Below are 15,166 nucleotides of genomic sequence, written 5' to 3' on the forward strand. Positions count from 1 at the left end.
GCTGTCACTGTCACTCTTCACATGTTTTCCTTTCTTTTTTCTAAGAACTAGTTGTGACTTAAAAATAGATTCTTTAATAGCAGGTGTATAGTTATCAAAGTTAGACATCTCAAAGTAGTAAGTCTATTAATTACACCTTTCAAGGTCAAAGTGTTAACTTGGTGTGCATCTTAGTTCTTGAATTGTAGATATTCTAATGGCATATATAGGGAGTAGAGTCCTCAATACCTTACTTGTAACTGTTTCATCTTTGATTTCTCCATTTGTACCACAAATAACATTAACAACTTCTTTGACTCTTGTGCAGTATTATACTATTTTCTCACCTTCCATCATTCTCATGTCATCAAATTTACCTCTCAGGCTCTCTGTTTTGGCTCTCAAAACATTGTCATCACCTCGATATATGATCTTTAGTTTGTCCCACATTTTCTTTATATTGTCACATTTTTATATCATCAAACTCAGTATTACTTAGGGCTAAGGAAATCTCCAACATTTCTTTATTGTGTTCTCACTTTTGCTTCAGTTGTTCAACTATTAGAAGAGTAGTTGTTATTTTCACATACTCATTGTCCATAATGTTGATAGCAACATCACTGATATTGGATATGTGCAATCTCATTAGAGTTTTCCATGCAGGAAAGTTCTCCTTGTTCAAATTTGGTACCTCTCTTTTGCGAGTCATGATCTTTACCTTCAAGTACCTTCAAACTTTTCTCTATAAGCAGTCAACTTTGATACCAATTGTTAGAAATGTTTAGAATAATTGAGAGGGGGTTGGGGTGAATTGATTACTCAAGGTCCATAAGTACCATTTGAACAATTAAACATCAAAACATTGCTTGTTTTGCTTATCCTATTGTTGCCTAGTCTCTATTGTACTAATAAACAAAATTACTATCCTAGACATAACATACTTTGTTGAATGTAAACTTCATCAAATGTGAAACATATAAAACATTCAACACAAGTTTGACACTAGGATTTTATGTGGAGACCCAATTTGGAAAAAAACCACCACCAACATGTCACCACTTTTTCACTCTTTCAAAGTGAGCTCTATTGGGATCCAACCCTTTTAAAGGTTACAATACACACTATTAAACGTGACTTGGTTAGAGGATTTAATCACCCTATTAGGAGTGGCCTTGTCAGAGGACTTTGATCATTCCATTCAGAACATCACCATGCCAAAGGATTTACATAGACTCTTAAGTCCTTCAAATGATTGTTAGGTCAACCTTTGATTAAAAGGATTTCAATACAAACTATTTGCAATGTAGGGTCTTGATCTATATGATTACAACTCACTTTTGTAGATTCAAATCATTGTTTGATTCATGTGTTGATTCACTAATAAATTCCCTTGTCAACTCTGTCTCTTAACTCGCTTGGCAACTCTTTAAGTAGTCATACCCTTTACATCAAAACTTAAGTGTTCTGCTCAGATTCACTTATCAACATTAGCAATATATGCGAAAGCAATTCCTTTTGCTCTGTCCTCACACTCACACTTGTGTTCACCCTTGTGCGTCTCTATTCCACCCTTCTCTATACACATACTTAAAAAGTTCGGCTCTATACCTCCTTAAATAGGTAATTCTTGCTTTGTCATTTTCCATAATCACCATAGATCTTAGGGTTTAAGATCTGGTTCATCAGATTCATTGTATCTATCCACCTTCTTGATCATCCTCTAGAAACTTCTCTAGAATCCGTCTATTAGGTTTTGACCTAATCCTCTCCTTAAATTTAATAATCCAAATCATCAATCTTATCTTCAACATGATTTACATATCCTAAGAAATCATCTAAGTTAGTTGGAAATCATGATTCCTCAAATACATTCAAAATATTGTCACTCGAAAATCACTAAGTTCTAACACTTGGTCATCACTAATCACTCGGTCATTGTAGAACTTCTTGGCTTGGCATCAACTAACTTTCTTGGTTGATACTAATGCTCAGTCAACACTAGATTTTCTCGACACTTAGTGTGACTCGGTTAACACTAGCATCACTTGACATTCCTTAATCTTTTGCTCTATTTCTCAGGTTAGTTTTACATTCTTGATATAAACAATCACTTAGTCCTGTCAAAGTCTAACTAATCAAATGTCCATTGTTGTTGGAAATATAAGAGGAGCAATTGAGAGGGGAGGGGTGAATCAGTTACTACAAAAATATATTTCAGATCCCTTAGATGTCAGTACAAAATGACTCTGTGAAAACTTAATTCTATTGATGCTTAGTAAACATACAAAAAATGTTGTAACTCGATAAACACTGAGAATGCTCAACAAATACTTAACATGAAAATATTAAGATGTTATCTCTAAATATTATTACTTTAACATAGTTGCAAATGTTAGAGAAAAAGGTTAGTTTAATTTCATTTATTAAATTACCTTTTTTCCCTTCTTAAGATTTTGCTTTATGCGTTTTTTAGCTTTCTCTATTTAATAATTAATTAGTAATTATTAAATAGCTTTCACCTTTAGGTTATCTTTAGTAACTTATTAGGTTACCATTTTCAGGTTTCGATCTCCTTTTATAAGGATTGATCTTTGTATTTGATTATCTCTTCTTCATTTGAATATACAATTTGCATGTTTTCAGAGAAAACCCTTTCCTCTTTTTGTCTTTTTCTTCTCCGTGATAGGTTTTCTACATGCAAGTATTCGAGGGCTTCATGGATTAATTTGCATATTTTCTCAAATCTTTCATGGTATCAGAGCCAGATCTATTGTAGCTTGTTCGTTATTTGGAGAAAAGGGAGAACGAGGGTTTCAAAGAATAGATTTGGAGTTTTTTTTGAGTATTTCCTAAGAAAATAGGAGGGTGACTAATTTTCAGAGCAATTTGAGGCCAAACGGACTTCATGGTTGGATCCAGAAGGCATCAAAAACCTTATTTCCATATAAAGTTTATCCGTTTTGGACAACGTTGATCTGAGAGAATTTTTTTTTGCCTGGCAAGGCCGTACGACCTCTACACGCACTCTAAGGAAGGCATTTTTTAAAAAATTGTAAAAAAATTAATTTTCAAGTTTTTAACCCGCTGGCAGTTAATTAACCACTAGCAGTGCCACTGTGGTCACCACTAGTGGTAACCACTTAGCGGTTTGCCCATCAGTTCCGCCAACGACTTCACCTATGCTATTACCGTGGTTCTGGCCACTGTCCTTCCACGACGGCCCATAGCCCATCTCTCCACTCGGTTGCCGCTCCACTGGTAGTGCGGGGTGTTTTGATTATTATTACTTTTTTATTAAAAAAAATTATTTGCATTTCCAGGGGCCCTGTCAGTTTTTTCTGTAACTTGAGCATACAGACGTATTTTTTCAATCTGAAAAAATGCACCAGAAAGATGGTTTCGAGATGGAGACATTGGTGCAGGTGTTTTTTGGTTTTGATGCAGTTTGGTTGCATGTTTTGGTAGTCAAAGCTAAATGTTCAAATTTTCACTCTAGAAGGCATATCTTGAGCATCCCATCTCTATTTTTCGAAAACGTAATATTTTTGGAAAGCTGGTTCCATCTACTTTTTAGAAATGCTGTAATTTATTCCAGATTCTACTCCATGCTCTTTTTATTATTTTTTTTTCCTTTTCTGCACTATGGTGAATATCTTGGGTGTTTCAAGTCCAGGGATCGTTTTCATGGCATGGGATCTCTTCTTTTGGGTTGTACTCTCTATTGTATCAGCTCTTTGCCCGTTTTAATCATTGATGATATCATTTGTAAGCATTTTTATGCAAACACACTGAGATAAAGTGCCATCTTGCATCTGTATTTTTGTTTCAGTTGTTTTGCCTTGGTTTTCCTTTTGATTCGATCAGTGTCATCTAAGGACACTAATGCAAATTATTGTATTCTTGGGATTTACTATGTTTTGTGCCTTATTGTACATGCACTACTCTGATAAAGTGCCATGTGGGGGGGGGGGGGGGGTTGATGTTTGCCATTTTTTTCCATCTTCTTTTGTCTAGTGAGTGTCCCTTTTGTGACATTAGCCTCATGATGTGCCTAAGATTGATCACCTCAGTACACACTTATGCACTCTTTCATGCATCTTGATCGTGGTTCCTTAACATGTAGTTCTTTTGGCCCACTTTTTCAGTTGCCTGTCACCTCACCCTTGTCTGCATTGGGGGGGTTCCTATTGTTCCTCATGCTTCCTTGGTTTGATTGATCAACTCTTCAGGCTTGGTGTTTCATGCCATCTGTATTTTTGACTTTAGTTGTTTGCCTTTGTTTGCTTCCTGATTCAATGCAGATTACAGTCTTCTCTACCTAGTCAAGTTCTATTTTAGAGGAGGTTCTATAGATCAGTAGTTTCTTTTCTACAGAGTTTGTGGCTTCTTCATGCTTCAGTGGTTTTCTTCATGATCACTCTTTGTTCCTATTGTCTGGGACATTCCTCTAGTTGGAGGCTTTTGCGTCCTTCACTAGATTTTTCAGCTATCTCTTTTTTGACTAGAGTTTTTCACACTGGGTTTTCTCTATTTCCTCATTTAATAGAGATTTTTTGTAATTGGGCACCTTAGTAGGCCTTCTTGTCGGGACCCAAGTTTGCTTTCAACATGGTAGTTTCCTCGCTCTTTTTACATTGTTTGTAACTGCATTGTTGCTCATCTTAGGGGGGGTGTTAGAGAAAAAGGTTAATTTAATTTAATTTATTAAATTACCCTTTTTCCCTTCTTAAGATTTCGCTTTATGTGTTTTTTAGCTTTCTCTATTTAATAATTAATTAGTAATTATTAAATAGCTTTCACCTTTAGGTTACCTTTAGTAACTTATTAGGTGACACTTTTTGGGTTTCAATCTCCTTTTATAAGGATTGATCTCTTTGTATTTGATTATCTCTTCTTCATCTGAATATACAATTTACGTGTTTTCAGAGAAAACCCTTGCCTCTTCTTATTTTTTTCTTCTTCATGACAGGTTTTTTGCATGCAATTATTCGAGGGCTTCATGGATTTGACTTGCATATTTTCTCAAATCCTTCAGCAAACACATAAGAAAAATAGAATGAACACATTTGCCAGCAAGATTTAACGTGGAAAACCAATTTGGGAAAAACCACCAATTACAACTAGTTACTAATTTTCACTCTTCTAAAGTGAGCCCTGTTAGGAGCCAACCTTGTTAAAGGTCACAAAATACACTGTTAGGTGTGACCCTGTTAGATGATTTAATCAACCCGTTAGGAGTGGCCTTGTTAGAGGTCTTTGGACAATTCAATAGAAATGTCACCTTGTTAGAGGATTTACAAACAACTGTTAAGCCAACTCTATTAAGAGATTTACATCACTACTACAATGGTTAGAGAGTAACAATGACATGACCTGATTTTAGATGCAACTAAATTATTGATTGCAGATCTCAATTCTAGCTTATACTTGATCCTTCTTAATTGAATATATCTTTTAAGCTCCATAAGGATATTCTGCTTATCCTTTTGATTTGCTTCCTCTTAGCATTATTAAATCTTCAATTGTCTTCCATGCATTCACTTCTTTCTAATTCACAACTTGACCTTATATCTTTCATATTGTCAAGTCGGCTAGAATATAACTTAGAATAATTAATATTCAACTCCTCAATCGGCTAGAACCAACAAACAATTCAATTGAACTCAATATTCCAAAAAAAGAAAATCCTTCATTAGTTGACCTTGCTCGATAGACACTAACTCAGAAATGATTTTTTTGTGCTAACCAAGTGAACTCGGTCAACACTGCATACTCGTAAAGTTCCTTTAGTAACTGAGTGAGCTCGGTTGACACTCAACTTCTGCAAACTTTCCTTTGGTGCTTGAGTGAACTCGGTAGATATTGTCTTCTGAACTAGGCAAACTCAGGAACACTTGATAGACACAAAAACTATCTTCAATGCCCGAGTGAGCTCGACATACACTGACTAGTAATGATATGACATTTTGTGTAACATCAAGGATAATATACAATTAATCAATTGTTTTAGCAATTGTAGCTTCCTTTCCATAACTCAACATTTTCTTTAGGTGCTTTTGTTATGAGCAATCTCTCAAATTCTCTTCATCAATCAAATAGATATGACATTTAGATCAGGTAGAAATATGTCTCACTAGTAGATTTGACATCAATGAAAAAACAACAATTGTTCCAATTGAAAGTTTCCAACAATCGAATCAAGCATTTTTTTATATTGGCAAGAAAACCCTAACAACTTTCATAAGTTAATTATCACAACAACTCACTTCTATGCATAACTATGGATACAACACAAATTGGCAATATTTTTGAGAAACTTAGGTATCAATTCAACTACACCCTTTCAAATCGATGGAAGATGACACCAAAAGGTGCATTTTCTTATGTACCCCGTGACATTATACATTTTGAGGATATTCATGCTTATATTCATTCTAAATGAGAGGAAATCGCTACCATGAATATTTATAAGTAGTATTAATCCATATGTATGAATGAGAATATAAAAGATGAATTCAAAAAGTTGAAAGAAATCAATCTACTTTGGTACATTAACTTTGTGATGTCGAAGGAATCAAAATGAATAAAAAAAATCTTGAGCTAGATTCATAACCAATTATTTTCAATGAATGATCAAAACACTAAAGATTATGAAAGAGATAATTCAAAAAGTTACTAGAGTTAGTGCTACCTGTAAAATCCCTAATATGAAATCATCAAAACTAAAGATTGTGAAGGAGCTTACTAAGTCATGATGGGGTCATAGACAAATGACAGTCAATAATATTATTTAGCAAGATGTCAAACTTACTTCAATGATTCTTAGTTATAAGGTATATCATAGCAACAAACTCTCAACTACCATTATTCAAATTGCTTATCAGATATTGAAAGATGATACACAGTTTGATATTGTGAGATTTAAGGACATAGTTGTTTGTGAACTTGGATAATAAAAATGATAGACCTTAGATATTCAAGTATGGTTCTTTAATTGTACACATGTTTATACACTTGATAAAGTTTATTCCTAGAGTCACTAAGCATAAGCATGTACTAACAACTTAACAAAATCCACAATTTTACCGATCACAAGACAATATTAGATTGATATCCTTCTATCAAAGAAAAATAAGATGTTTTAGAAGAAAATATATACGAGAGACATAATTACTAAAGTGATTGTAGAGAAATTCGTAGATATAGTGTGTTTCATAATTTTAACTGAAAAATGTTGTATAGAAGTAGTTGAACCAAGGGGAATGTGGATACAACCTATGGGTTATGAGGTTAGTCTTGATATCGTAATTCAATATGTTGAAGAGATGCTCAAAAGTCCTATTGATAGGGAGGCAAAGAGGTTTAGAATCCGTGAAGAGAAGTATGTTTTCCTCTAAAAAAAAAGGTAAATTATCAGTTCTATAATTGCTTTTGTGTTATACATTGGTTTACTTTCTACATATTTTATTTGGTATTCATGCAATCGGTTTGAAGTTATCAATATACTCCATTCCTAACATCCAAGTATTTGGCTCAAATAATGGATGACCAAACATAATTGTGGGAAGTGTACAACTTCTAGAAGTTTGGTGCCCAAAGCAATATTTCTATGATCAAAGTTATGAATTCCTACTTCCTCACTACTCTTAAGTATACATACCTTTTCATAAGCTAATAATTGAATCTGACTCTTAGACATACCTAATGTAGTTTATAGTTATTGTCAAAACTAATATGATAAGAAGCATCCTACCCACTAAAGAGAGCCACATGTTGGAATGAGATGTAGTTTGGAATTGTTGTCAAAATTGATTTATGATTCAATTTATGGATCTAATTTTAAGGAAGTCATAGCTCTTCATTTAATGCCCTTTGACTATTCATTAAACCTAATTAATTTTTTAGTATATTATATTACTTTTCTATATTTTAACTAACTAAAGTTATTTATTATTAAATCTTATTTCCAAAAACAGACACTACATGAATCTAGGAAACTTTATTATAAACCATCTGTAAAATAACATCACTAAGATCTTCCATGAAAATGAAAGGAGAACGAATCTTCCATATGGTCTATGATGTTGGCAACCTAAGTTATAGCTAGCTTTTAGCATATGTGACTTCATCTTATTCCCACTATATAAGAAGTGATTAGTTGTAATTTAATACAAAATGGACACACCTTATCTTTTATAGGATTGAACCTAGGGATGACTATTTCTTAGGAACACAAAATTTCTACAAACAAACCTAATAAAACATACACAATTTGAAGTCACAATTCTTAAGTTTGATTGTATGAATATGTTTACTAACTTTTACCATTTACTAATCTATAATTTTGATTATCTTCTCAATAAAATTTGTGAAAGTCATTTGAAAGTATTACATGACTATTATTTATTACTTAGAATTTTTCGACACAACCCATATGACTCTAGAATTGCCCCACATGACTAGGGGAGAGAGGTCTTATCCCTCGTGCTTTCATTTTAGTATATTTATCCTTCATTTAAAAAAATTGAAAACCTAAAAATAGGTATTACATGAAAATTGTTTCCATTTGTGGAGGGTTGAGGTGCAAACTCTACACTTTTCCATCGATGAGTCCCAACTCCAAGAACTTGTCAAATGTCATATGCAAATTAGTGATACGACCAAATGCTTGATTAATAGCTTGAATTTATTTCCCCTGTTAAAAGTCTTCGAGAACTTGGCCGCCTTTGTTGGAGGCATTTTTGGCATTTTTGACAGGATTCTCATATTACTCCTAACTATATTTAATTCTAGCCTTTGTTTAATAATATATAATTGTGGGGTATATTACACGTGTCGAATACATATGTGTCTTGGCAGGTATCGATAGACAAGGACGACTCCTTTAAAAAAGGTGTCGGCTTCTCTAGAAGGTTCCCGGTTTAGTTTTACTTGGGCGGGACTTCATTATAAATATTGTCGCTATTCACGATTTTCGCACAGAACGGTGGGATCGGATTTGTTTCTCATTTCATTAGAGGTATATGTGGTTCCTTCTCAACCTTGTTTTGATTTTCTGTCCTGGTTTGTTTCGAGTTATTAAGCATTTTATTTTTCTCACAATTTATTAGAATTTGAGGCGTTCGAATTAGGGTTTGAATTCGTAGTTCGGGCCTGTTCTTAGGATTTGGTGCGAATTTTTTTCAATGACCTAGGGGAGATTTTAAGGGATGGTTTTCTTTAAAGGCCAATCTTGCCAGGGCAAAATAATTAATGGGATTATTACGTGTTTAGGTCAATTTGAGGCCAAAATTTGTAATTTGTGATTAATGCGTGTGAAATTAGCTAAGATCAATAACTTCGTGTCTGCTTGAACGAAAATTGGGTTAATAGTTTTTGGAAATTTCGCTTACTGATCTAAATGATTGCAATTGGCTGTTTCAGAGGTCTGCACATAGCTTGTTGCGTTGCGGGAATGGCAGAGGTGAGTTCAATAATTGATGTAGATAATTGTTTATTGGAAAAAAACTGTGTGGTTCAAATATAACATAGCGGCATGAGATTTCCACGGCCTGTAATAGTAGCGATATATAGATTTCTACTGCATAGTCAACATTTCAATCACGCTCCATGATTCATAATATTAATGATAGAGTAAATGGCCGAAATAGATTTCCATTTGTTTGGTATCAACGGTTTGAGTAATATTTTGGATTATCAAATCACACACAGTCAAGACCATAAACTACTTTGCCTATCAAATGCATGAATTCTACCACTTAAAGTTTACTTTGTTCAGTTTCACTTGACTTTGTGTTACTGCATGGTTTTCAGTTGTAGAGTAGTTTTTATGTTTCCACGGTTCAAAATGATGATGGGCAATTTACAATATGTGAAACAGTTTAATATACCGTCTCTACCTTGGAAATCAAACTCATTATGTGGATTTCCTTCTGAAATTCATGCATTAGTTATCACTTACAAGGTTCAGTCTCAAATGCACACGGAGACATCAATACACATGGGTTATGCCTTTGTTTTGAGATTTCATTGGTCTCAAACCCTTTCCACATGGAGTGTTCCAGTGAAGGGGTGAGGCATTCTGAATTTCCAGAGAATGTTCCCTAGTTAGTATAGGGCCCTTTATGGTAACATAGGCTAAAGATTTAGACTGCTGAGACAAATCATATGATTTGTTTTGGCTAAAGTATGTATCCAATTCGGTTTGGCAAACTCGCTTACATTAGCTGCTCTTGTTGAAGTTTTGATGTTTGGTCATCCAGATTACTTGAATTTTTTGGGGCCTTCTAGTGCATAGAGATTAGTGATAGGCCTCTACAGGAACCTCACCCTTATCGGATTGGTTAAACTGGGAGAATGCCATTTTCAGATTGATTTTCAATGTCATTGACTGCAATTCTATATATCTCATAGTTGTGAGATTAACAAGGGTAGTTGCTGGGAGAAGAAAGGGATTATTGCTATTAGTGGTTTATCGTAGTGCCATGTATTTGATAGGTGAGATAGAGAAAATAGTTATTGCTGAAAGTCAAAAGTGGTGATTGCCATAATTAGAAAGATATCTTCTTAGATGGAAAATTGGGAATGGTTCTTGCTTAAAACAATTTTGTAAACTCAAATGGGCAAACGTTTTTGGTGGGATCTGTTGAATTAGAATACCATGTATTAGCTAGGACTAGATCGTAGGACCTCATGGGGGCATGCTTGAGCTTGGTTGTTTTAGTGGGATCAGATGAATTAGAATACTATAGATAGCTAGGACGTGAGTGTAGGACATTGCTGGGGCATGCTTGGATGTTCTACCAGATTTTCTTGCCTCTTATAGGTTGGACCTAGCAACACCCACTGACTTACTTGCCTCTTACAGTTTACATTGTTACTTTCATGGTATGTCTACTGATCAGCCTAGAGTTCCCTTCGTAGTTGCTCATTGGCTTTAGCTATCTAAGCTATTAAATTTTGACAATCCATATGAATGTATAGTAGCTTCTAGTATTTGATTGTGTAACATCAATGTTTCAGATCACACTATGTGATCCATCGGCTTTCCGCCCTTTGTGCTCTCTGGCATCTTGATGATGGATCACATTATGTAAATCAAATTCCAGAAGTTACAATACATTGAGTGACCTGGCTTAGGTAGTGGAGCCATTTTGAGAAGCACAAGCAAGTGTGGACCTGAATGTAGGACCACTCGTTGGTACCTCTTGGTGCTTGAGCATCAAGCTAACAGTCACAAGTTCTGTTTTGAGAGCTTGGCTTCCATCAAATCCACCGTTTATGAAATTGAATAAATATAGCCTCTGTTTTGGTTGCGTCGAAGCATTTTGAATTCTTCATTTTGGCCATATTATGCTAGTGATGCTCATTGGGCATGAAGTCAGTGAACAATAATTGTCAGTAATCTGCAGTTTTCATACATGTCTGTTGAATGTTCTGTGCATGTCTGTTGTGTAATTTTTAGTCAGTTGAAGTGTCGTATGTTTGGAGACATATACATATCCGAGACTGTATGAAAGACGAGTTGTAAGGTTTATGATATGATTCTGCTGTATGCTCTGAATAGATTTACAGTAGATATTAAATTTAAAATACACACAAGAGTTATTCTTTTAATTTATATATTTCTTTTAAATGATAATTGTATTTTAGTTCTTCACTGAGTGCTAATAGTGTTTTTGTGTTTCAAATTCTGGCAATTTCATTTCATTTGTGCTTTTATGATGGAAATACTACAACATTATTAACAATGTAACATAGACTAAGTTACAAGGGTGTTGTTTGTTGTGTTTGAATGGTTCTGTTGTAGTTGTGAAAATTCACATTAAATTTTGTTTCGCAGGAGGGAGAGAAGGTAGTCTTAAATGTTTATGATCTGAGTCAAGGACTTGCGCGTCAACTCTCTTCTACCTTTCTTGGAAAAGTTATTGAAGGAATTTGGTAAGCAGATCTTCTCTATTTTTCTTGTAATATTTTATCTCTATATGGGAACTAAATCTTATTTCCTTTACTTGGAAGTATGCTTGTTTTCGTTGATTTAAATTTGAATTCTGTATCTTCCTGCATTTTAGAATGATTTTTACCTGCTGGTCGAGAATGGCCCTACATGATTTGTTGAGGATCTGAAACTTTTTAGTTAACATCAATGCTACTGTTTGCTACCTCCAATGCCCAATTCTGGATCCAGTTTGTAACTAGTCGAGATTTGGAGCTGTAAGTCAAGGGTGCTGGTTCAGTTCATATAAATAATTGTGGATTAACATTTACGCAAACTTGTGAGAAACCCCGTAGAAAAGTTGTGCTCCTTGAACCTAATGTATTTGCCTCTAAATTTTGACATCTCTGGATTCTTTGGGTTATACATTTTAATAGTGAAAAAAGTAAGGGCAAAAACTGTAGATACAGAAAAAATCAGACCAGATTTGCGATCAGTTGGTCGATGAGATTTTTCACTTAATATTATGTTTGCGAAACCTAGAGTCCTCATTTAGGCCTATTGAAAAAATTGGCGATAAAGAATGGCTTTAGACCATAATTTTTCTTGTCATTTGGGGGGTTCTAATTTCATCTTGATGACTGCATAGCATAACTGATGACTGGATAACCGATAAGAACAGGTGGAGGACTGGTAAATCTGTGAGACTGCATAATTGATATTCATACATAATTGATTTGTTAGTGCAAGATGATATTTGTTTTAATTTATCCTGCGTAGCTGATTGCCTTGAAAATACAGAAAACTGGTGTTAAATAGGAAGGACCTCATACAAGTCGAAAAAATGTCTCAGGTTGATTTATCTAACCATTGTGTTAAATAGGAAGGACCTCATACAAGTCGAAAAAATGTCTCAGGTTGATTTATCTAACCATTTTGTTAAGTATTGCAGTCGAAATATGTCCAACCAGAACAATCTTTTTCCGATATATAAGTTGTTAATTCCGTGCTCTGAATATTTGCAATAATATACTGACCAATTTACATTTTGACTATAGTACTTAGACAATTGGCAATACACACAGTAATCAAGTACATGCCAGTACTCTTCGTAAGAATTATCCTGTGATATTCTAAGGAGTGAAATTTTTTGTTTGCATGAATTATTTTGTTTTCTGTATCAAGTACTGAGTTTTTCCTTAACATAGTTTACTCACAAAAGACGTATTTGCCTGTTTTGAGTAGGCACACAGGCGTGGTGGTATATGGAAAGGAATATTATTTTGGGGGAGGGATACAACACAGCCCAGCAGGGGAAACTCCTTATGGAAAACCATATAAGGTAGTGGAATTGGGTATCACTCATATACCTATGGAAATGTTCGAAGAGTATTTGCAGGAAATAGGTCCACGGTATACAGCTGAAACATACAGTTTATTGCAACATAACTGTAACAATTTCAGCAGTGAGGTTGCACAGTTTTTGGTCGGCTGTAATATTCCGGATTTCATTCTTAGACTGCCAGAAGAAGTGATGAACAGTCCAATGGGTCCATTGATAAGTAAGTTTTCTAACAAATTTTTTGAAGTTTTGTGGTCGAGTCCATCCGAAAAATGTACATAAAATCCATTTCTTCTCATTTTGTATTCTTAGAATCCGTGCCATATTGAAGATTGTACTGTTTCTGTCAAGTTTAACCTATCTAACTTTCCCTGTCTTTCTGAAACAGTGCCAATGATAGTACAATTTGAATCAACATTAAAATATGGAGGCGTGCCTCAAGTTCCACATCGTGTTGCTTCATCATCTACGCTGACCTCTGCGCAGCAACAAGGAACATTGGATATTGCAAGGAAGTCGAATGATGGAGCGAGCTCCGAACAATCGGTCGGTTCTGGATCAGCAAATGCAGAGCCTGTGGTTGAAAGTAAATCTAGCACCGACATACCACCTTCTGTAAAACCTGTGGATTATAAGTCAGGTGATTCACAGAAATCAGCCATGAAAAAACCCGATAATTCCAATAGAGGGCCAGACAAAAGTGATGTAATTGATCCACTGGGCGATGCAAGGGCTAGAGTCCAAGAGGAAATCACCAGTGAATTCGCCAGATTAATGGCGAGTGGCAGTTTGCGGGCAAGTGAAGCAGCAGCACTTGCTACACGTCGAGTAATGGAGAAACATGGCACAACTGCTACACCTCGGGGTTAAAAGTCAATCCTGAAAGTTGAGTTAGCCTAAAGTTTAGGCTGTATCTCGCACATTTTTCCATTGGTTTCACAATTTGTATTATTATTGGTGCTAATCTGAATGATTCTATGGAACATGAATCCTTATAAGAAATTGCACCATTGATTAAGGGGTTCTATTCTGTGCCCTGTGTTCTTTTTTTAATCGCCAACATTTTTACAAATAACTCGAGTATGATTTATCTAGAACTGTGAGTTCTTGATGCCAGCTTTAACACCAATGATTGTGTGTTTCTAATGCCAGCTTTAATATCAATGATTTCGTAAGTGATGGTACGATTCTTTCTAATGATGCTGCCAGAGCACCTGTTCTGTAGTAAACTAAAACAGTTGGTTCCAGGGAAGGTTTTTTTGTTATAAATCGGGACACAATGAATGTTTCTTAAAGTTCTGAAACTCCGCTGGAGATTGTGTCAGTTGTTCGAAAACGATGATTGTTGCATTAGGATAAGTTTGTACAATAGTATACATGAGGTTGTCCGGAGTAAATTAACTCGTCGTTTGGCAGAATTCTTTGTATATGCAATATAATCTAGTATGCTGTAGGAACAAAAGGATATTTTACAGTAAATCAGAAACTGAGGTTCTGCTTATACTGTTAACTAAGCTTGCTTAGGGACCTCCATGATAAACTGAAGACAACTATATTGAAAATTATACTGAAACATCATACCTTAGTACTATCAATCTCTCTCATCCAATAATGTTGCGCGATATGCTACACTGGATAAAAGGTCACAGATGTGTGGTCGAATTCCCGTGGCTTTCACAGCTTGTTAAAAACTTCTTGGGGAAGCAAGCTTGGCTTCTGTTAGAGCTTCCATTGGTTTACTTCCAACGCTCAATTCAGCGTCTTTATTCAATAATAGGTTTCTTTGGGCAACTATGCACCCCATTTCAATTACATTCGGGAATCTGTGTGATTCCCTATGGCATATGCTTTTAAGTTCAAATAATTTCGGTGCCTCTGTTATTCCTTCTGGAATATGCTTTTGGAATATG

At 35.0% G+C, this 15,166-nt stretch overlaps 1 protein-coding gene across 1 annotated transcript; it reads left to right on the top strand.

Moving 5' to 3' along the window:
* Positions 1-8,957: 8,957 nt before the first annotated feature.
* LOC149529364 (PPPDE putative thiol peptidase family protein) lies at positions 8,958-14,453 on the top strand. Its single transcript, XM_089808682.1, has 5 exons — positions 8,958-8,998; positions 9,403-9,442; positions 11,822-11,919; positions 13,160-13,476; positions 13,645-14,453. The coding sequence occupies exons 2-5, from the start codon at positions 9,434-9,436 to the stop codon at positions 14,124-14,126; spliced, it is 906 nt and encodes a 301-aa protein (XP_089664808.1). The 5' UTR covers positions 8,958-8,998; positions 9,403-9,433; the 3' UTR covers positions 14,127-14,453.
* Positions 14,454-15,166: the final 713 nt, after the last annotated feature.

Source organism: Cupressus sempervirens, chromosome 11 (genome assembly GCF_028749045.1).
Source record: "Cupressus sempervirens isolate cs-2001-9-10 chromosome 11, ASM2874904v1, whole genome shotgun sequence".
In the NCBI taxonomy this organism is placed as follows: Eukaryota; Viridiplantae; Streptophyta; class Pinopsida; order Cupressales; family Cupressaceae; genus Cupressus; species Cupressus sempervirens.

Excerpts from the sequence above, each read along its gene's own strand:
- LOC149529364 (XM_089808682.1), top strand. Across the intron at positions 11,920-13,159 it reads AAAGTTATTGAAGGAATTTG|GCACACAGGCGTGGTGGTAT; the intron begins GTAAGCAGATCT and ends TGTTTTGAGTAG. Across the intron at positions 13,477-13,644 it reads TCCAATGGGTCCATTGATAA|TGCCAATGATAGTACAATTT; the intron begins GTAAGTTTTCTA and ends TTTCTGAAACAG.